This window comes from Procambarus clarkii, chromosome 20 (genome assembly GCF_040958095.1).
Source record: "Procambarus clarkii isolate CNS0578487 chromosome 20, FALCON_Pclarkii_2.0, whole genome shotgun sequence".
Lineage (NCBI taxonomy): Eukaryota > Metazoa > Arthropoda > Malacostraca > Decapoda > Cambaridae > Procambarus > Procambarus clarkii.
The window spans coordinates 41840352-41864898 of NC_091169.1; the positions used below are offsets into that span (position 1 = coordinate 41840352).

Here is a 24547-nt window from a genome sequence, read left to right on the forward strand (position 1 = left end):
GTATTCGTACTGGCTTAGCGCTCTCTTCTGGTAATTACTTTATCCCTTGTGTACACTTTAGAAGTGAAGTGTCAACTCTCACACCACCACTACCACTATCAAGCACTATCACCACCACAACCGTCACCATTACAATCGTCTGTGGATGTGCAGGTGACCACTTGTGTCACCTGGGCGGGGAAGGTCGAATTTCACCTAAATGGTTAGTTATTGGACACAAGGCCTATCAACCACTGTAGGGTTATTAAAGCCACCACAATGGCTTACTGACCTACCAGCATTCAGGACAATAGTGAATGTAGTCCCATCTGAACAAGTGTTACTTGTGTAAAGGAGGAAATGTATATGTTTATCTCTCAGAATGTTCGGTAATACGTTTATTGCTTGTGATGTGTGTCTATGTATGTATTAACACGATGTACTGAACGGGGTGAGAAAAGCTTGAGCTACCTCATCCCTTTGTGTGTATTTTACCTCAATAAACTTATTTCAATTTCAATTTCAATCTGGACAACATTCACTAGTGTTGTGAATGTAGTTCAGAGCTAGAGTGCACTCTGAGTGTGTGTGCGCCGAGCAGAAGGGCTGACTGTCCAGCCCATCCTGAACAATGACCAAATGCTCGTTACTCTAGTCGCCAAACGCCACATATATGAAGGAAAAGCACTTTACACACGACTCACAACTGATGACATTCAAAGGTTTATCGACCATCGCTACAGTCTGTCCCTGTAAGCGAATCTCAACGCTGTAAATGCTTCACCCAACTACTGCAAGACAAATAAATACCATCAGAACCTACGCACTTAACCTAACCTAAACTAGACCTAACTATATAACAAATTTTAATATACAATGATTTATAATTCATATTATAATTTATACTGAACGATAAAATTGATGAAGGCGTGTTTGTGGTCTTCAGCAACTTGGACAATGACAGGCTGAGGACAGGCTGAAAACTATAAACAAGAAACATAAACAAACTTACCCTACGCTTAAGTATACACAATATACCAACATACAATAATATTTATGTTCGAGAAAGCGAAGCTTTCGGTTACACGGGTAAAACAGACCAATGTATTTTTCAGTTCGGTTGCATTATGCGATTATTTCAAACAGTGATCAGACACACGTCTCTAATTTGATAATTACTATATACCATTACCTTAATTAAACAATTCCCCCCCTCCCCTCTCCCCGACGGAAAAAATGGCAGTTAATCCCATTTGTTTAGGTCGATTTTTTAATTACACATTTACCCAGCAATACACACATTTAATATACATTTTAAAGAACATTACTGCATACTAGCTCGATGACGTTCCATACATCTTTAGAATTTACGAAGAGACTCATGCCTTTTCTTCCTTGCCTCGACCACAGTTCCCTTGTATCGACTGGACAGTTCAACAGGACCCGTGAAGAGAGTTATGCCACGAGACTCGTGTTCTCCACCGGGAATTATACAGGACTTGATATCACATAACCTCAGTGTGGGACGCCATGTCAACAGGACTTTATTGGTTTTGTGTGCTTTATACCCGGATATCATGAGGGTTGTGAGTTGACTCTTATTATCATTATATGAGGGTTGTGAGTTGACTCTTATTATTATTATATGAGGGTTGTGAGCTAACTCTTATCATTATAAGAGGGTTGTGAGTTGACTCTTATCAGCATTATAAGAGGGTTATGAGTTGACTCTTATTATTATTATATGAGGGTTGTGAGCTAACTCTTATCATTATAAGAGGGTTGTGAGTTGACTCTTATCAGCATTATAAGAGGGTTATGAGTTGACTTTTATCATTATTATATGAGGGTTATTATATTATTATATAAAATGTACAAAATGTTAAGAAAAATGAGTGAAAAAAAGTCATAGCCGGGCTTAAGAGCTGGCGCTCGACCGTGGAAGTACACTTAGGTGAGTGCAGAATTATACACATACACAGTCACGACGTCAAATCCCGTCGATTATTTTGAATAATTGTGTTGTTAGTCTCCAATGGTTTAGGCAATTACCCGGCACGATGCGCGTTGGGGAGGAGGCTGTGTGGGACACAACAGCTTGTTGGGTCGTTAGTGTAATGCTATCTGAGGTTATGGCTGGTGTGTGTGCTTGTCAGGGTGAGGTAGTTCATGGTTTTGTGTGTGGTAGTTCTTGTGTGGTCGATGGTTTAGGTGCGGTAGTTTTGTGTGGTAATCTGAGTGTCGTGGTTTCATGAATCATAACCTGAGTGGGGTGGTTAGAGAGATGTGTTATCTAGATGGTCGTTTAAATATGATGCCCTTAGTATGAAGTGATGCTTGGTGTTTGTCAGCTTGCGTGTGGGGTTTGATCTTGCAGCAGCTTCCGGGTGCACATTCAACCCCATTCAACCTTTTCACATCGTTTCTGATACTGTATGTGAATGCCATATTCTTAGGAATTATAGATATATAATTAAATAACCACATTAATGACGTCAGAAAATCGCGGTTTGATGACGTTTGAAAATAAAACAAAATCTAATATTTAAGACAACAGTTTGATACTAAGAAATAAATATACATATAGACAAGACGTATTACTATAAAGAAATATGGAAATAATATAAAAATTATATTTCGGATAAAAGATGCACTCAATATTAGATTAATAAAATACAATAATGACAAATAATGGGGAATTGTTAATTAAGTTGAGAAATAATGAATTCTCGTAACATTGTTTTCTCCGGCAGTCCGGTAACTTAATAAGGTAATCAGGATCCCCCGCCCACCCACACCTGGTCCCCGCCCACCCACACCTGGTCCCCGCCCACCCACACCTGGTCCCCGCCCACCCACACCTGGTCTCCGCCCACCCACACCTGGTCCCCGCCCACCCACACCTGGTCCCCGCCCACCCACACCTGGTCCCCGCCCACCCACACCTGGTCCCCGCCCACCCACACCTGGTCCCCGCCCACCCACACCTGGTCCCCGCCCACCCACACCTGGTCCCCGCCCACTCCACACCTGGTCCCCGCCCATCACACACCTGGTCCCCGACCACCCCACACCTGGTCCCCGCCCACCTCACACCTGGTCCCCGCCCACTCCACACCTGGTCCCCGCCCACTCCACACCTGGTCCCCGCCCACCCCACACCTGGTCCCCGCCCACCCACACCTGGTCCCCGCCCACCCACACCTGGTCCCCGCCCACTCCACACCTGGTCCCCGCCCACCCCACACCTGGTCACCGCCCACCTCACACCTGGTCCCCGCCCACCCACACCTGGTCCCCGCCCACCCACACCTGGTCCCCGCCCACCCACACCTGGTCCCCGCCCACCCACACCTGGTCCCCGCCCACCCACACCTGGTCCCCGCCCACTCCACACCTGGTCCCCGCCCACCCCACACCTGGTCACCGCCCACCTCACACCTGGTCCCCGCCCACTCCACACCTGGTCCCCGCCCACCACACACCTGGTCCCCGCCCACCCACACCTGGTCCCCGCCCACCACACACCTGGTCTCCGCCCACCCCACACCTAGTCCCCGCCCACCCCACCCCTGGTTCCCGCCCACCTCACACCTGGTCCCCCCACCCCCACCCCTGGTCCTCCCCCCACCCCCCATACCTGTCACCGGACATTTGCTCTTCAAACATAAACCTCATTAAAGTATTCAACCACTGCAAAAATACACTAATATAACATATTGATATATACCAGCTCATAACAAAATCATTTCCTTCGTCACGATAACCAACTAATAATAATTTTAGCTAAGAATCCCCTTTTAAGAACGTTAACGAGTAAAAGAAAATAGGAATTACAGAAGCTGTCGGACCAGAGGTGAGCCATATTGTGGAACGGGTATAATTATAGTAATTGCCTTTACGCTACCTCCTCTCCCACCAGCCCATTCCCTCGATTTGCCACTCCGTAAAAAATGTAACTGTTTAGTCAATCCAGAAACGTGTGAACCTAAGCAACCCGCCTCACCAATCGAGGCCGATGCATTAAAAACGTTAATATTACAATCCTTTAAATTTTTAATAATACGTCACATTCTGTGAAAAACGAGGCAAGAGGCCGGGTTGGACGCTAATCCCTCTATTGCTGCCATATGCGCCTCTATTGCTGCCATATGTGCCTCTATTGCTGCCATATGTGCCTCTATTGCTGCCTTATGTGCCTCTATTGTTGCCATATGTGCCTCTATTGCTGCCATATGTGCCTCTATCGCTGCCATATGTGCCTCTATTGCTGCCATATGTGCCTCTATTGCTGCCATATGTGCCTCTATTGCTGCCATATGTGCCTCTATCGCTGCCATATGTGCCTCTATCGCTGTCATATGTGCCTCTATCGCTGTCATATGTGCCTCTATCGCTGTCATATGTGACTCTATCGCTGTCATATGTGTCTATATCGCTGCCATATGTGCCTCTATCGCTGTCATATGTGCCTCTATCGCTGCCATATGTGCCTCTATCGCTGTCATATGTGCCTCTATCGCTGTCATATGTGCCTCTATCGCTGTCATATGTGTCTCTATCGCTGTCATATGTGTCTCTATCGCTGTCATATGTGCCTCTATCGCTGTCATATGTGCCTCTATCGCTGTCATATGTGCCTCTATCGCTGTCATATGTGCCTCTATCGCTGCCATATGTGCCTCTATCGCTGTCATATGTGCCTCTATTGCTGCCATATGTGCCTCTATTGCTGTCATATGTGCCTCTATTGCTGCCATATGTGCCTCTATTGCTGCCATATGTGCCTCTATCGCTGCCATATGTGCCTCTATCGCTGTCATATGTGCCTCTATCGCTGTCATATGTGTCTCTATCGCTGTCATATGTGCCTCTATCGCTGTCATATGTGTCTCTATCGCTGTCATATGTGTCTATATCGCTGCCATATGTGCCTCTATCGCTGTCATATGTGCCTCTATCGCTGTCATATGTGCCTCTATCGCTGTCATATGTGCCTCTATCGCTGTCATATGTGCCTCTATCGCTGTCATATGTGTCTCTATCGCTGTCATATGTGTCTCTATCGCTGTCATATGTGCCTCTATCGCTGTCATATGTGCCTCTATCGCTGCCATATGTGCCTCTATCGCTGTCATATGTGCCTCTATTGCTGCCATATGTGCCTCTATCGCTGTCATATGTGCCTCTATCGCTGTCATATGTGCCTCTATCGCTGCCATATGTGCCTCTATCGCTGTCATATGTGCCTCTATTGCTGCCATATGTGCCTCTATTGCTGTCATATGTGCCTCTATTGCTGCCATATGTGCCTCTATTGCTGCCATATGTGCCTCTATCGCTGCCATATGTGCCTCTATCGCTGTCATATGTGCCTCTATCGCTGTCATATGTGTCTCTATCGCTGTCATATGTGCCTCTATCGCTGTCATATGTGTCTCTATCGCTGTCATATGTGTCTATATCGCTGCCATATGTGCCTCTATCGCTGTCATATGTGCCTCTATCGCTGTCATATGTGCCTCTATCGCTGTCATATGTGCCTCTATCGCTGTCATATGTGCCTCTATCGCTGTCATATGTGTCTCTATCGCTGTCATATGTGTCTCTATCGCTGTCATATGTGCCTCTATCGCTGTCATATGTGCCTCTATCGCTGTCATATGTGCCTCTATCGCTGTCATATGTGCCTCTATCGCTGCCATATGTGCCTCTATCGCTGTCATATGTGCCTCTATTGCTGCCATATGTGCCTCTATTGCTGTCATATGTGCCTCTATCGCTGTCATATGTGTCTCTATCGCTGTCATATGTGTCTCTATCGCTGTCATATGTGCCTCTATCGCTGTCATATGTGCCTCTATCGCTGTCATATGTGCCTCTATCGCTGTCATATGTGCCTCTATCGCTGTCATATGTGTCTCTATCGCTGTCATATGTGTCTCTATCGCTGTCATATGTGCCTCTATCGCTGTCATATGTGCCTCTATCGCTGTCATATGTGCCTCTATCGCTGCCATATGTGCCTCTATCGCTGTCATATGTGCCTCTATTGCTGCCATATGTGCCTCTATTGCTGTCATATGTGCCTCTATCGCTGTCATATGTGTCTCTATCGCTGTCATATGTGCCTCTATCGCTGTCATATGTGTCTCTATCGCTGTCATATGTGCCTCTATCGCTGTCATATGTGCCTCTATCGCTGTCATATGTGCCTCTATCGCTGTCATATGTGTCTCTATCGCTGTCATATGTGTCTCTATCGCTGTCATATGTGCCTCTATCGCTGTCATATGTGCCTCTATCGCTGCCATATGTGCCTCTATCGCTGTCATATGTGCCTCTATCACTGTCATATGTGTCTCTATCGCTGTCATATGTGTCTCTATCGCTGTCATATGTGTCTCTATCGCTGTCATATGTGCCTCTATCGCTGTCATATGTGCCTCTATCGCTGTCATATGTGCCTCTATCGCTGTCATATGTGTCTCTATCGCTGTCATATGTGCCTCTATCGCTGTCATATGTACACACAAGTCTGAAGACATTAAATTAAGAACACTGTCTGAGTGTCGTTGCAGCTGCTGCGTGGCAAACACCAACACAGCCTCACGAGTAACGATACTCTTAAAGATTTGGGGGTTTATTACGTGTAAGTGTGTTGGGCTGTTATCATGTTATCAAGTCTTGGGCTGTTATCATGTTTAGGACTGGGTTGTTATCCAGGCGTGTGCTGTTATCTAGACTTAGGTTGTTATTCTATATAGGTAGAATAAATATATAGGTAGTAGAACAAAAGGTTTTGACAGACACTGAAGATGGAACAAATTGTATGTCGGCTAATGTCGTCCAAGACATTTCTGTCACGTTAGTAAACAGTGCTAACAGGCTTCGTTAGCTTGTTAGCACTGTGTATATGTGTGTGTGTGTGTGTGTACTCACCTAGTTGTACTCACCTAACTGTGCTTGCGGGGGTGTAGCTTTGGCTCTTTGATCCCGCCTCTCAACTGTCAATCAACTAGTGTACAGATTCCTGAGCCTTCTGGGCTCTATCATATATACATTTAAAACTGTGTATGGAGTCAGCCTCCACCACATCACTGCCTAATGCATTCCACCTGTTAACTACTCTAACTAGTGTGTACTCACCTAATTGTGCTTGCGGGGGTTGAGCTCTGGCTCTTTGGTCCCGCCTGTGTGTGTTTATATGTGTGTGTGTAAAAAGAAAGCCGTGCGTCCTCTCTAGGTAGGAGCATCAGGTGAATTACACAATAACAGGTAATTACACCAGAACCATTAATCTCGTGGCCATTATTGCACCTACCACTTATTTACCACATACGTTAGGGACGCGAGTAGTCCTGAGGGCGTCGCTTATTACACCCTAATGCGATAGCTGCAGCGTAATTGGCGGCCCAACAGCTTGTTATTTGAGGCAGACCGAAATTGGCAGTCAACATTCGTGGACGTAAAGCATGGGTTGGGGCTCGCTAGAATAAACCTTTTAAACCCTACAGTTACGAGAGTGATGGCCAGAGCGTTATTTTCCAGTTGTGTTGAAAATTTGGTCAAGGTTATGCAAAGTTTGCCAGTGGTGGCAACTGATCACATGCCATTGTATGTTAACTATCCTGCGAGATGGGAGAGTATAGTATCACACAGCTAGCTCTTGACACACACTATGTAACCCTTCATATAGTCAAGGGCAGCTGTATAAATGTCCAGGTACCATGATGGTGGTGGACCCTATACCCATCATAATGATTTTATTATTATTATTATTTACAATGCTAACCAGCACAAAGATTTTCTTTGTTAGAGATCTGTTAAACATATAGTTCAGTGATTTAAAGAATAATGAACCACAGAAGGTCATCGTAGAGGTTTTACAATCTAACTTACATACAGAAATACATGCATACACAGATTTACGACTGTCCAACATAAAAAGTGCTCGAGTTCTGGTTTTACATAGTATCATTAATGTGAGTTTACAAAGGGGAAATGCAATTCTGACCAGCTTACACATATTCCTTATACACATACACACATACTCACACACATATGAGACAATGTCAGAAAACAAAGGAAAGATTAAGACATGAATTTCCTTAAGTACTTTCGTATGAAATTTCTTTAAGTACTTTCGTATTTAATAATACAGCTTCGAAAAGTGATATATTAATACATCTTCATATATACACTTTTATTTTGAGAAATTTTGAGAATTCTTTTATATATTTAATGTATTATAGAAATTTCAACTCAAAACACGAGGAATAATCCTTTTCCTAAGACTCTAGCTTTAGTTATCATCGATTATAACGTCATTAAAGGTTTGATCTGGGTTCGAGTCCTGGCCGGGGAGAGGTGACTAATGAACCAATGTTCGCTTCTGTTCACCCAGCAGTAATTGGGGACCTGATCAGTCCGTTCTCGCCAGCGTTCCCAACGTCAAGAAACTGTGGTACTAAAGTGCTTACTTATCCTAACCTACCAGAGGACCCAAAACAGAAAACGGGACATTATGTCAATGTCGCGAGCCGCTGCTATCTTCTAGTACGACAGTTTTGGACCTTTGGTAAAGTATACGTCAAAATACGACGTGCTATTAGGAGGACGGCTTGACCTGAGAGTAAACTGATTGGCGGGTCGTGGGTAAGGCTTACCCACGAAAAAGCCTTACCTACTAAAAGTATTAGGTAAGACTTACCATGAACTATGGGAAGACCAAGCTCTCAGCCTCGGGGGAAGAGTGCTCCAGGAGTCAGGCGATGTGGTTCATGTACCCACCTGTGTTGTTCATGCACCCACCTGTGTTGTTCATGTACACACCTGTGTTGTTCATGTACCCACCTGTGTTGTTCATGTACCCACCTGTGTTGTTCATGTACACACCTGTGTTGTTCATGTACCCACCTGTGTTGTTCATGTACCCACCTGTGTTGTTCATGTACACACCTGTGTTGTTCATGTACCCACCTGTGTTGTTCATGCACCCACCTGTGTTGTTCATGCACCCACCTGTGTTGTTCATGTACCCACCTGTGTTGTTCATGCACCCACCTGTGTTGTTCATGTACACACCTGTGTTGTTCATGTACCCACCTGTGTTGGTCATGTACCCACCTGTGTTGTTCATGTACCACCTGTGTTGTTCATGTACCCACCTGTGTTGTTCATGCACCCACCTGTGTTGTTCATGTACACACCTGTGTTGTTCATGTACCCACCTGTGTTGTTCATGTACCCACCTGTGTTGTTCATGTACCACCTGTGTTGTTCATGTACACACCTGTGTTGTTCATGTACACACCTGTGTTGTTCATGTACACACCTGTGTTGGTCATGTACCCACCTGTGTTGTTCATGTACACACCTGTGTTGGTCATGTACCCACCTGTGTTGTTCATGTACCACCTGTGTTGGTCATGTACCCACCTGTGTTGTTCATGCACCCACCTGTGTTGTTCATGTACCACCTGTGTTGTTCATGTACACACCTGTGTTGTTCATGTACCCACCTGTGTTGGTCATGTACCCACCTGTGTTGTTCATGTACCCACCTGTGTGGTTCATGTACCCACCTGTGCTGTTCATGCACCCACCTGTGTTGTTCATGTACCACCTGTGTTGTTCATGCACACACCTGTGTTGTTCATGTACCCACCTGTGCTGTTCATGCACCCACCTGTGTTGTTCATGTACCACCTGTGTTGTTCATGTACCACCTGTGTTGGTCATGTACCCACCTGTGTTGTTCATGTACCCACCTGTGTTGTTCATGTACCACCTGTGTTGTTCATGTACACACCTGTGTTGTTCATGTACCCACCTGTGTTGGTCATGTACCCACCTGTGTTGTTCATGTACCACCTGTGTTGTTCATGTACCCACCTGTGTTGTTCATGCACCCACCTGTGTTGTTCATGTACACACCTGTGTTGGTCATGCACCCACCTGTGTTGTTCATGTACCCACCTGTGTTGTTCATGTACCCACCTGTGTTGTTCATGTACCACCTGTGTTGTTCATGTACACACCTGTGTTGTTCATGCACCCACCTGTGTTGTTCATGTACCACCTGTGTTGTTCATGTACCCACCTGTGTTGGTCATGCACCCACCTGTGTTGTTCATGTACACACCTGTGTTGGTCATGCACCCACCTGTGTTGTTCATGTACACACCTGTGTTGTTCATGCACCCACCTGTGTTGTTCATGTACCACCTGTGTTGTTCATGTACCACCTGTGTTGGTCATGCACCCACCTGTGTTGTTCATGTACCATCTGTGTTGTTCATGTACCCACCTGTGTTGTTCATGCACCCACCTGTGTTGTTCATGTACACACCTGTGTTGGTCATGCACCCACCTGTGTTGTTCATGTACCCACCTGTGTTGTTCATGTACCCACCTGTGTCGTCATGTACACACCTGTGTTGTTCATGCACCCACCTGTGTTGTTCATGTACCACCTGTGTTGTTCATGTACACACCTGTGTTGTTCATGTAACCCACCTGTGCTGTGCATGCACCCACCTGTGTTGTTCATGTACCACCTGTGTTGTTCATGTACCACCTGTGTGGTTCATGTACCCACCTGTGCTGTTCATGCACCCACCTGTGTTGTTCATGTACCACCTGTGTTGTTCATGTACACACCTGTGTTGTTCATGTACACACCTGTGTGGTTCATGTACCCACCTGTGCTGTTCATGCACCCACCTGTGTTGTTCATGTACCCACCTGTGTTGTTCATGTACACACCTGTGTTGTTCATGTACCCACCTGTGCTGTTCATGCACCCACCTGTGTTGTTCATGTACCACCTGTGTTGTTCATGTACCACCTGTGTTGGTCATGCACCCACCTGTGTTGTTCATGTACCACCTGTGTTGTTCATGTACACACCTGTGTTGTTCATGTACACACCTGTGTGGTTCATGTACCCACCTGTGCTGTTCATGCACCCACCTGTGTTGTTCATGTACCCACCTGTGTTGTTCATGTACACACCTGTGTTGTTCATGTACCCACCTGTGCTGTTCATGCACCCACCTGTGTTGTTCATGTACCACCTGTGTTGTTCATGTACCACCTGTGTTGGTCATGCACCCACCTGTGTTGTTCATGTACCACCTGTGTTGTTCATGTACACACCTGTGTTGTTCATGTACACACCTGTGTGGTTCATGTACCCACCTGTGCTGTTCATGCACCCACCTGTGTTGTTCATGTACCCACCTGTGTTGTTCATGTACACACCTGTGTTGTTCATGTACCCACCTGTGCTGTTCATGCACCCACCTGCGTTGTTCATGTACCACCTGTGTTGGTCATGCACCCACCTGTGTTGGTCATGTACCCACCTGTGTTGGTCATGTACCACCTGTGTGGTTCATGTACCCACCTGTGCTGTTCATGCACCCACCTGTGTTGGTCATGTACCACCTGTGTTGTTCATGTACCCACCTGTGCTGTTCATGCACCCACCTGTGTTGTTCATGTACCACCTGTGTTGTTCATGCACCCACCTGTGTTGGTCATGTACCACCTGTGTTGGCCATGTACCCACCTGTGTTGTTCATGTACCACCTGTGTTGTTCATGCACCCACCTGTGTTGGTCATGTACCACCTGTGTTGGTCATGCACCCACCTGTGTTGGTCATGTACCACCTGTGTTGGTCATGCACCCACCTGTGTTGTTCATGTACCACCTGTGTTGTTCATGCACCCACCTGTGTTGGTCATGTACCACCTGTGTTGGTCATGCACCCACCTGTGTTGGTCATGTACCACCTGTGTTGGTCATGTACCACCTGTGTTGGTCATGCACCCACCTGTGTTGGTCATGTACCACCTGTGTTGGTCATGCACCCACCTGTGTTGGTCATGTACCACCTGTGTTGGTCATGCACCCACCTGTGTTGGTCATGTACCACCTGTGTTGGTCATGTACCACCTGTGTTGGTCATGCACCCACCTGTGTTGGTCATGTACCACCTGTGTTGGTCATGCACCCACCTGTGTTGGTCATGTACCACCTGTGTTGGTCATGTACCCACCTGTGTTGTTCATGCACCAACCTCTGGAAAGAAAAAAAGGAGACGTCATTACCATTACATGTAATAGACGTTAAAAAATTACATTACAAACAATTAAAAAAGAGAAAAAAATGACTGACATTATTTTTTCTCTATATGCCATCTCACTCCTACCTTTCTTCTACCTGTCTCTCCACACACATCTTTACTCTTCAACATTCCTCCATGCCTTCCCTTTCTCCTAGCCTTTTTCCTTCCACAAACAGACTCTTGGTTATGGAAGAATAACTCTTGTTCATCCTTTCTTTGTCCTTCTAAATTCTTTCCTCCTTCTTCCTCATCCCATTAGTCGCAAACCCTTCCTACCGCACTCTCTTTACTATTAACTTTCCCTCTCTCCTTTCCCAAATATTCATCTTTCTTATCCAACTTTTAACATTTTCCCTGCAGGGCTGCCCTCAGGGCTTCAGGGCTGCCCCTCACCGCTTCAGGGCTGCCCCTCACCGCTTCAGGGCTGCCCCTCACCGCTTCAGGGCTGCCCTCACTGCTTCAGGGCTGCCCCTCACCGCTTCAGGGCTGCCCTCACTGCTTCAGGGCTGCCCTCACTGCTTCAGGGCTGCCCTCACTGCTTCAGGGCTGCCCTCACTGCTTCAGGGCTGCCCTCACTGCTTCAGGGCTGCCCTCACTGCTTCAGGGCTGCCCTCACTGCTTCAGGGCTGCCCTCACTGCTTCAGGGCTGCCCCTCACCGCTTCAGAGCTGCCCCTCACCGCTTCAGGGCTGCCTACACCCACTACAGGGGCGCCCTTCACCACTACAGGGGCGCCCTTCACCACTACAGGGGCGCCCTCACCCGTGCCAACCTCCCCAGTGTGGTGGCACACCCATCACTACGGGCCACGTCCTGTCTGAGGTCATTAGGCACCACCACACCTCCACTATGCTAAACATTCACCTCCCACTCACACTCAATTCTTCCAGAGCACCTGAGCCCTCAACCCCACCTCGTTACTATGTATGAAGCCTCGTACTCTAACTCCATCTTTGTTTAGCTACTGAAGCATATATTGGTGTATACTGGCAGCAGGTTTTCTTTCAAACATGTTTCATTGAATATGACCGCATATTCTGTATTTATTATTTTCTGGTTTAGGGCTTCTATCCCTCTAACTATTTTCTTAGCATCAGGGCTTAATTGGAATAGGAGTTCTCCAAAACTCATTTTCGTACTTTTAAGGTGAAGAAAAGAAGTGATTTACTATAGAGTATATTACACTTATTTGTATAATTTGCACGACGTTTCGAACCTCCATGGTTCATTCTCAAGTGAACAGATCTTACAATACTAGTTGATTTTATACCCGCATTAGGTCAGGTGATAATACAATGAAGGTAAAAAACATGGGGGGATACATAAGGGATAAACATAGGGGCTGCAGAAGGCTTATTGGCCCATACGAGGCATCTCCTATCTAAACACAAAGATTAATCCAGTGTAATTGGCCTGTTATGTTGGACATTGTCTTCTGTGTTGGCATCGATATGTTCTTGTCTTGTCCTTACTCTCATGGTGGGTAGAGTAAATAGTTCCGTGATTTGGGTGTTCATGGTAGGTCGCTCTATTCTTATGTGAATTGCCTCAAGAATTTGTAATCTTCTTGAATCTTGGGTTTTATCTATTACAGAAAATAAATACAGAATATGCGGTCATATTCAATGAAACATGAAGCATATATATATATATATATATATATATATATATATATATATATATATATATATATATATATATATATATATATATATATATGTCGTACCTAATAGCCAGAACGCACTTCTCAGCCTACTATTCAAGGCCCGATTTGCCTAATAAGCCAAGTTTTCCTGAATTAATATATTTACTATATTTTTTTTCTTATGAAACGATAAAGCAACCCTTTTCTCTATGTATGAGGTCAATTTCTTTTTATTGGAGTTAAAATTAATGTAGATATATGACCGAACCTAACCAACCCTACCTAACCTAACCTAACCTATATTTATAGGTAAGGTTAGGTTAGGTAGCCAAAAAAAGCTAGGTTAGGTTAGGTTAGGTAGGTTAGGTAGACGAAAAAACATTAATTCATGAAAATTTGGCTTATTAGGCAAATCGGGCCTTGAATAGTAGGCTGAGAAGTGCGTTCTGGCTATTAGGTACGACATATATATATATATATATATATATATATATATATATATATATATATATATATATATATATATATATATATATATATATATATATATATATATATCACCTCACCCAAGTGCGAGTATATAAGACGGATACGCTGTTTAGTGTTAGCATAAGTAAAACTCTGTTTAGTGTTTTCAGGTTACAGTTGTGTGTGTAAACTAAAGTCTTTGAAAATGTAATAAATTATTATGAAACGCGTTCAAGCGTCGCGTCAGACTAGAAATAAAAATGAATTTTGAAGAATTGATTTTTCAATTACCATCGACAGTAAAAAGAAACATAAGAAATATTGAGAAAATTCGTGTTAGAATTATTAATCTTACTTTTTCGGTCATATTTAACAACATATGTTTACAAGAACGACTGCTACCAAAATATATATATATATATATATATATATATATATATATATATATATATATATATATATATATATATATATATATATATATATATATATATATATACCGAAAAAGTAAGATTAATAATTCTAACACGAATTTTCTCGATCTTTCGTACGTTTCTTTCACTGTTGGTGGTAATTCAAAAATCAATTCTCCAAAATTCATTTTTATTTCTAGTCTGACGCGACACTTGAGCGCGTTTCGTAAAACTTATTACATTTTCAAAGACTTTAGCTTACACATACACAGCTGAATAGAACTTACACTGATTGATTGATTGATGAAGATTAACCCACCCAAAAGGTGGCACGGGCATGAATAGCCCGTAAGTGGTGGCTCTTTTGAGCCATTTCCAGTATCAATAGATGATACTGGAGATCTGTGGAGGTGCGACTGCACCCTGCGTGACGGGAGATGTCTCCCGTGAGAACTTACACATCTTCGATTTGTTTATATCTACATTTGAGTGAGGTGGATGGGGTGAGGTGGTATTAATAGGGTATTAAATTCCTAAACACAATACAGAACACGAAACAATGGGTATTGAATGGAAGTGATTTGTAGAAAGCCTATTGGTCCATATTTCTTGATGCTTCTATATTGGAGCGGAGTCTTGAGGTGGGTAGAATATAGTTGTGCATTAATTGGCTGTTGATTGCTGGTGTTGACTTCTATTGACATTGCTTCTATTGGTGATTGCTTCTGTTGACATTAATTGGCAATCATATTAATTGGCTGTTGATTGCTGGTGTTGACTTCTATTGACATTGCTTCTATTGGTGATTGCTTCTGTTGACATTAATTGGCAATCAACAGCCAATTAATGCACAACTATATTCTACCCACCTCAAGACTCCGCTCCAATATAGAAGCATCAAGAAATATGGACCAATAGGCTTTCTACAAATCACTTCCATTCAATACCCATTGTTTCGTGTTCTGTCTTGTGTTTAGGAATTTAATACCCTATTAATACCACCTCACCCCATCCACCTCACTCAAATGTAGATATAAACAAATCGAAGATGGGTAAGTTCTATTCAGTTGTGTATGTGTAAGCTAAAGTCTTTGAAAATGTAATAAGTTTTACGAAACGCGCTCAAGTGTCGCGTCAGACTTGAAATAAAAATGAATTTTGGAGAATTGATTTTTGAATTACCACCAACAGTGAAAAGAAACGTACGAAAGATCGAGAAAATTCGTGTTAGAATTATTAATCTTACTTTTTCGGTCATATTTAATAATATATGTCTACAGGAAAGACTGCTACCAAAATATACTAATATATATATATATATATATATATATATATATATATATATATATATATATATATATATATATATATATATATATATATATATATATATATATATATAAACCTTCCTTAGAGCACCACTCTAATAGCAATCCATTCATATATCTACATAATATAAGATACAATTCCAGTACCAATGGTAGCTATATTACATTCTCCTGAATCCTTCGGGATTCGAATCCAGGCGTGACAAATAAGAGATCGTCTCTCTACCAACCAGGCCAGGATGGTCACAAGGGAAGGGGAACACCCGCATGACTCTCAGGTAAGTCATAATATGCACAAATACAAGAAGCCAGGAAGCTTAAAGAAGGAATACAATAAGACAATAATTCAGACTATCACAAGTCACAGTGTCCTTGAAAGCTTCTAAACTACACAGAAAATTACCTAAGCTGATTGTGATAAACCTGTGAAGATCAGAACAAAAGTATAAATTTTCATCAAAAGTTTTGTATTAGAACAATGGAACATATCAACAAATGAACACTACGGGCTCACCATAGCCCGTGCTACTTGGAACTTTTTGTTCCAGATAGCAAATCTTAAACAACAACAACAATCAACAAATGAATATATAGAATTCTCGTTTGCTGATCAGAAATAGTTTCTTTACTGATGCAATGCCTTCGACAAGAGCGAAATCTAAAGCACAATTGTCACCTGAAATTGGTTAAGAAATTAGGATTTAGTTAAATTAGTGTTTAGTAAATTAATATTAATAATTACAGCAATAAGTCGACGAACAAAGATAGTTAGCGTGCAAAATATATTTATATAAGTCTCTCTCTCTCTCTCTCTCTCTCTCTCTCTCTCTCTCTCTCTCTCTCTCTCTCTCTCTCTCTCTCTCTCTCTCTTCCTTAACCAACCACTTGGGCCGGACGGTAGAGCGATGGTCTCGTTTTATACAGGTCGGCGTTCAATCCCCGACCGTCTAAGTGGTTGCGCACCATTCCTTCCCCCCGTCTCATCCCAAATCTTTATCCTGACCCCTTCCCAGTGCTATATAGTCGTGATAGCTTGGCGGTTTATCCTAATAGTTCCCTTCCCTCTCTAAGAAAATAAAGAATAGTAAAAAATATAAAATCACATGGTCGGGATGTGACCTTAAATCAGCAACGTTTCGTTACCAAAATTAATATCAGTCATTAATAATAATAACGTCAACCATTGGTCTGGTGTTTTCTCCGCCCCGGTGGCAACTCTCATATTTACTTTACCAAACAGCGTCGCCTCTTATTGATGAAAGTGTCAGATGAACTAAATAGTGTACGAAGGATACAACAAAAATCTTGAAACAATTTTCCCATGAATAGATAAGATAGACATATCTTAATAGATAATAGCAACCTATAATGCTTCTGTCAATACTCACTTTATATTCCCTAGAAATCTAACCCTTTACCTCTTGTACTAGTCCAATGTGACTACAATATTTACTACAATTACGTTCATATAATTTTGGGATATTTCTGTAGAGAAGACACTCTCATAAGAACATAAGAACAAAGGTAACTGCAGAAGGCCTATTGGCCCATACGAGGCAGCTCCTATTTATAACCACCCAATCCCACTCATATACATGTCCAACCCACGCTTGAAACAATCGCCCCACCTCCACCCGGAACGCGGTAATTGGTTCCACAAATCTATAACAGCCCATCCTCCTGTTTTGGTAGTACTTATAGTAACGATGAGGACCATAGTACATATACCGACTTACAACGAAATTAGAAAGTAGAAATTGGCACTAATGAGTTGGACAACACCGGAAACTATTTTCTACTTATGTTGCAATGACAAACTAACCTTCCTAGGCTTAATACACGATATCTGAGGCCTAATATAGTACATATATGTGCTATACTCGGCCTAGGAATATTTAAGTTTGTTTTTTAACTTCATTTATTTTCGTACTCTATAAAGAGACTAGTACAAAGCTCTACTATCTAATTGCTTAGAACGTCAATCTTTGTATTGTGGGGCACATAGTTACAAAAACTACTATCTAAACTGGAGAATGGGTTGCATATAAACACAGTCTCACGCAAAAACAGTCTCACGCTAAACCATCTTCACACAGCTCCACACAAGCACACTCACAAAACCCCAGTCTCAAACAAACAGCCTCACACAAAGGTGCTGCGAGTGAGATCAAAGGTTAGCAAGTACGATAATAGCTTTGATAAACTCCGCTACAAATAATACATTTACAGATGAACGCTAAGTGTTCGCAATACCTTCACTGTTTATAGAGCTGCCAGAGAGGCACTGAAGGTATTAGAGGAGCTCCCCAGCTCACGACCACTACCAGAGCTGCGGTTATTACAACACACGATATATTGACCCGACGGGAGAAGTATTTCATTTTAATATTATGTTGTCTAGTGTGAATATTGTTGACTACACTCCAGTTGGTCAGCTGCTAAAGTCCAGTGAAGTTGTACCTATTGTAGATAACACTGTACCGCCTTGTTGCCGTGGCAACTATTAGATAATAATAATAAGAGGCATAGAAGCTGCCACGACGCCTCGACCACATCAGCTGCCACGACGCCTCGACCACATGGCTGTAACGACGCCTCGACCACATCAGCTGCCACGACGCCTCGACCACATCAGCTGCCACGACGCCTCGACCACATCAGCTGCCACGACGCCTCGACCACATCGCTGTAACGACGCCTCGACCACATCAGCTGCCACGACGCCTCGACCTCATCAGCTGCCACGACGCCTCGACCACATCAGCTGCCACGACGCCTCGACCACATCGCTGTAACGACGCCTCGACCACATCAGCTGCCACGACGCCTCGACCTCATCAGCTGCCACGACGCCTCGACCACATCGCTGTAACGACGCCTCGACCACATCAGCTGCCACGACGCCTCGACTTCATCATCTGCCACGACGCCTCGACTTCATCATCTGCCACGACGCCTCGACCTCATCAGGCAGGTGTTGGTGCTCCTCAAGGCAGTGAAGCAGCAGTAGCTCCTTCAGCATGAGTCTATATTAATGTCCTCCCGAAAATAAACCCATTATTAAACTAGATATTTAAAAAAAGTCAACGAGGTGAAGAAGAGATGAGGTATTGGGAACAGTTCGAACAATGTTTCTCTGTCACCTCGTCTTGGTTTCAGCGGAATGCAGTAAGGAGTCGACATTGTTGTTTAGGATAATGAAGTACTTTCCGCAAAAAGTGTCCAGCAGAGGAGTCTATTTGTCCCTTTCCTTTCCTGCATGGCTGCTAAAGCGGTCAAAAGCAGATGTTGAACAGCCAGTTCAACATCTGGTTCCATGATGACAGCACCCTGGCGGGGACACAGGAGTCTACTAGCGGATCTACAGCTGGTGAACTCCAAGGAAGAGCAGTTAGAATTTACCTTAAATTCTTCCAAGTGCAAAATCATTTGGTCTAACCAACCGATCATAGATGCAGTAAGACCCGTCTTACCAGGTTCCAAGGTGATCGCCCTACTGACAGGATGACGCTAGGGGGCACCTTTGGACTCGAATGTCATTGATGAAATTCTCAAATGTGAATGAGCTAAAGAGGATAGAAAAAAGAATAGGTATTTTGGATGCACACGATGCTTTGTATCTCCTCACAAGGTGCCTGGCTTCGCCCAGGCTTACCTATTTCCTGAGGTGTGCTCTCCTCTTTTGATAGCTTCAGAGCAACAGATTATGACGCACTCCTAAAATCAATAGTTGAAAGCACATACCTGTGACCTGGTAGAGGCTGGATCACACTGCCAACATACGTGTCCATTAAGAAACTGGGTAACGCTGACAACATATCTGGGTTCCTTACGTAATGTTGTCAACATACCTGCATCCTGGACGAGTTTAGATAGCGCTGGCAACATGCATGCGACCCGCAAGACAGGTCTACAATGATAGCAACATATACCTGTGTTGTAAGAAAGCAATGCAACGCTGCCAACACACTGCTGCTGAGTCACAAGTGATGTTGAAACAGTCCTGGCAACAATCTAACAACTTCCTTGACATGAGAATGAGCCGAGCGTCTCACAATACATGTGAGACGCTTCACGATACCTTCATAAACATTCCAACACTAGAGAACGTATCACACATGTTTTCAGAAGTTTTCCTTCATATGAGAATAGGAAGGTATGAGGGAGGTGGTAATGCCGGCCAGCCAGCCACGTCCCACTGCCAAGACCTGAGCAAGATACTCCACGATGCGAGTTAATGCACCACAAATCCCTCCTTACCATGCCAATAGCCTTCTCCCAGCCGCCGAGGGCTATCAGCTCTTCTTGCGGACACGACGGTCGATTTAATGTAAATTACTTTGCCTTTAGAGGGCTCGAGGGTCCTGCGTCAATGGGTACATGGTGTGAGGGAGGTGAGGCGTGCTCGCCAGCCTCGAGTGAGCCACCAATCATAGACGAGTGTGATGTAATACCCAGTCACGCCTGAACGTAATTGGTCCTTTGCACTAATGAGCAGAGGATCGAGTGTACCGCAAAGTGCGGGGTTTTGTGCCTGTGACTTGGACTGTGAAGTGGGCTCTCAAGGGCTTGGTCGGCCTTTATGGAGCAGGTTCTCGTGGCACGCTCAAGTGAGCTGCTAATATGGGGTAAACCTGGCCATTTCTACACCCTAATTTATTTTGAATATATTTATTCTTAAATAAAACAATATTAACCCAACTCGCTCAAATGAACATGAATCCCTCTAGACAAATCTGGGAAAATGACGCTGATGTAATAATAAATCAGAGTTGAAAACGAATATCCAACGTTGATTCAGCATTACTCGAATACGTGTTGCCCGCTGGACTTAAGTGACGTCGTTTCGATCCGTCCTGGACACTTATCAAGGTCCAAGACGGACCGAAACGTCGTCACTTTCAAATGAGAAGGTCGGGACTTGTGTTCGTATTTCAACCAGGTTATTGTGACATGTTCTCTTCCTTCAATAGAACTCGTTCGATTAATAGGTTAGCGTAGCTGATTTTATATTTATAATTCAACGGAATGATATCATGATATCTTATCTCCAAACCAAACAAGCAGGTTGGCGAAGGACCTAGTTTCAGGCTCCAAGGTTACTGTTCAACCAACGCGGCGGTTAAGTTACTATGGAAATACGATATGCTGTAACTAGCTATACATATGTATATACATGCGAACAAGCTTGAATGGCCCCCAAGCATATATGCAACTGAAAACTCCACACCCCATAAGTGACTCGAATCCGGACCGCCAGGAGCACATTGCAACTGGTGTACACGGTGCCTTAAATCACTCGACCATCAGTGACCGTACAAAAGGCAGTGATAGCCGAGGCTATTTGAACCACCACCCCGATGGCACTTATGTATATACATATATATCTATATTTCATTTACTTGGACCATCAGAGCCTCAAACAGCGGAATACAAAAGTTGCAGCCGCAGTCCTACGAACTGTGGTCGTTAGTAACTTATATGACTGAGAAGTGGATCACTTAATATCTCTATACTCAAGTGGCACCCATGAGAAGGCTTAAAGTTTCAGTTAGATACCAGTTGGGTGTCTCTGCGATCATTCCTTATTTCGGGTGCTCGTGGTTCAGTTGGTAGGACTGCGGGCTGCTGCCTTTGGGAGCCGCAGTCCGAGAGTACCATGATCCAAGTGAGTACTGGAGTACCTTTCCCTCCTGCCTGCATCTCCAACTTATGCACTAGTCTGCACAGCGTACTATATCAAAGGCTTTCTGGCAATACAAATATATGCAGTGTGCTCACCCATCTCTTTCTTGTCTAATTTTTGTCGCCTGGGGATAGAATTATATTAATCCTGCCTGTGAGGCAAGATTTACCATACCTGAACCCATGCTGGTGGTGTTACAAAGTTCCTTCTCCCTATATGTCTAGATAATATGTTTATTGTTTGTGACGTGTTTCAATTTCAATTTCAATATGTCTAGATATGCGTGTATAAATGTGTGTGTGAGTGTGAAAGTGTGTGTATGACTGAACAACCCGTCCTCCTAATAGAACGTCGCATTTTGACGTATATTCTACCCAAGGCCAAAATTCGTCGTACTAGAAAATGGCAGCAGCTCGCGACATTGACATACTGTCCCGTTTTCTGTTTTGAGTTCTCTGGTAGGTTAAGATAAGGGCACTTTAGTACGACAGTTCCTTGACGTTGGGAAATAAAATAAAAATAATAAATGTGCATAAACTTTGTTAATATCTTTTACTACAACATTATTAAAGAAAACTCATGTTAGGAGCAGAGTTCCTGGAATTAACGATTGACTGGCAGGTCATTTATTTAAAACCTCTCATCCCTTTACACCGTGATTAATGATAAGGCTTTCTTGACCTGGCCGGGCCGTAGCCAGGAACCTTTAGAGAGAAGATATAAGAGGTGACCAGCGCTGATGGGTGGCCAGGAAACCCATCAGGTCACCAGGATATTTTTGATACTCAAACATAGTCTTGTTCCTTAGCAGACTGGGTGGGAACGGCATGATGGTAGACGTTCAGTTTGGTGTTGAAGTTAAGGCCTATCAACCACAGGAGGGTATTAAGGCCACCACAATACCTTACTGATCAACCAGCAAAAACAATGTTACACTGACAGAGACGTTAGAATTTTTTCAGTGTCAGAGTAGTTAATAAATGGAATGCACTAGGCAGTGATGTGGTGGAGGCTGACTCCATACACAGCTTCAAATGTAGATATGATAGAGGCCAGTAGGCTCAGGAATCTGTATAGCAGTTGATTGACGGTTGAGAGGCGGGACCAAAGAGACAAAGCTCAACCCCCGCAAGCACAAGTAGGTGAGTACTGAACATAGCTCATGATTAAAGTTTATTCTCGGTCTATAAACACCGATAAAAGGGGGTACAGCTCTCAGTGTAATACTGCTAGTATATATAAGAACAAATAATAATATTCTGTGTTACATTAAGTTTTTGTCTCCTGCTTTCCTGTTTATATTTGTGCATTTTCCAAGGAAAAAATCACAAAAACATAAAAAAAAGGAATTCACAGGTTTCTTCCAAAATAATTATCCCTCGGTCACTGAAACCACGAGAAAGATAGCAACAAAAGTAACAAAGAAATTTACAATAAAAATTCTTTTGCAGATTAATACAATAATAATAATAATGCTGTAATTTAAAGGAAAATCCATTTACAGGGTGTTCCAGCGAGGGATAAATTAATTAGGTTACATGTAATGCGATAAAGGGGCTCTAAATTATATTCACGAACAAAACAATTATTTCTAATGTTAATGAATTTTGAAACTTTTTTTTGCTTAACGCATAAAAGTGCAGCGAAGCTTGCATACGCACATTTTATGTTATATTAATTCAGTAATAATTACAAGTTTACAGATACGGTTAAAACTGTTGACAGTAATGCATTATTCTCTTTAAAATTACAAAATTTTTACACACATCATTTAACCAGCTAAGAATCAAATAAGAATTCATATAAGTATTCTTGATATATTCGTGATTGGTGTTCAGAGAATATGGATTTTTCTGATTACAAATGAAGTCTGTCCGTGTGTGTGTATTGTCTCTTCAAAACGAGAGTGTGTTGTGGGGGGGGGGGTAGAAATAGCCTAAGCTACTCTATCCCTTTGAGATGTATTTCTTTCTTGTCTTGATAAACATACTTGAACTTGAACTTGAAGGAGAGTGTCAGTGGCTATACACCAGGCAGCCTGCCAGTGTGCAGGAGGAGCACCACGGAGAATGGTGTTAAAGCAACTAAAGTGACCACAACATAGTCTAAATACGGCACTTTCTAAAGTCTCGTAATACACACCCGGACTTACCGAAGTTTCTGAAAGATTAAGTCAATGATTAAAGCACGAATTATTTCTATATTTTTTCGTTATTCTTCACTTTGGAAAAAAATAAAAATTAGCCTTGCAAAGTAAATTATTTACTTTGGATGGGTGTGACTCGTGTTGTTGACGTACAACTTAGTGCAACTAACGCTCAACTTCATTATCTAGGTACAGAAGTTGCACTCTCATCTAGTCCAACTTGAATTAACTTTTCCTCTGATTCCGAAGATGTTGAAGAGAGCTTCAGTGAAACACATCTTTTAGCGACACAAGTCAAACTAAATACAATTGTAAAATGAACTTTGGTGTGCTAACGTGTCAAATTCCGAGGAGAAGAACATAAGAAATATCGAGAAGATTTGCCAAACAATTTTTAACCTAACCCTGGTCAGGCCTAGTGGTGAAAGTACTGGACACGCTAAGCTGCATGGAGCCCCGGGCTGTCTGGGTTCGAATCCTTCTGGGGTGAGGACTTTTCTGTTGCATATTGGCTTGGGGACCATTCAAGCTTCTTCGCACACACAACACACACACACACACAATATATATATATATATATATATATATATATATATATATATATATATATATATATATATATATATATATATATATATATATATATATATATATATATATATATATATATATATATACACATATATGAATCAAGGTGATAGGTAAAGATGTTGAAAAAAAGTCTGAAACAGAAGAGTGCGCCTTT

The 24547-nt window shown here is 43.0% G+C and overlaps 1 protein-coding gene across 1 annotated transcript; it reads right to left on the reverse strand.

Annotated features, from left to right (window-relative positions):
• Positions 1–4170: 4170 nt before the first annotated feature.
• LOC138366840 (TATA-binding protein-associated factor 2N-like) lies at positions 4171–12230 on the reverse strand. Its single transcript, XM_069328127.1, has 2 exons — positions 12202–12230; positions 4171–6517 (listed from the first exon to the last, which is right to left on the reverse strand). Exons 1-2 carry the CDS (start codon positions 12228–12230, stop codon positions 4171–4173), a joined length of 2376 nt encoding a protein of 791 aa, XP_069184228.1.
• Positions 12231–24547: the final 12317 nt, after the last annotated feature.

Bases quoted from the DNA above. Each gene is read 5' to 3' on its own strand.
- LOC138366840 (XM_069328127.1), bottom strand. From the start codon at position 12,230: ATGTGTGTGGAGAGACAGGTAGAAGAAAG. The intron at 6,518-12,201 runs GTAGGAGTGAGA...TAATGTCTTCAG, and splicing joins GAGAGACAGGTAGAAGAAAG to ACTTGTGTGTACATATGACA.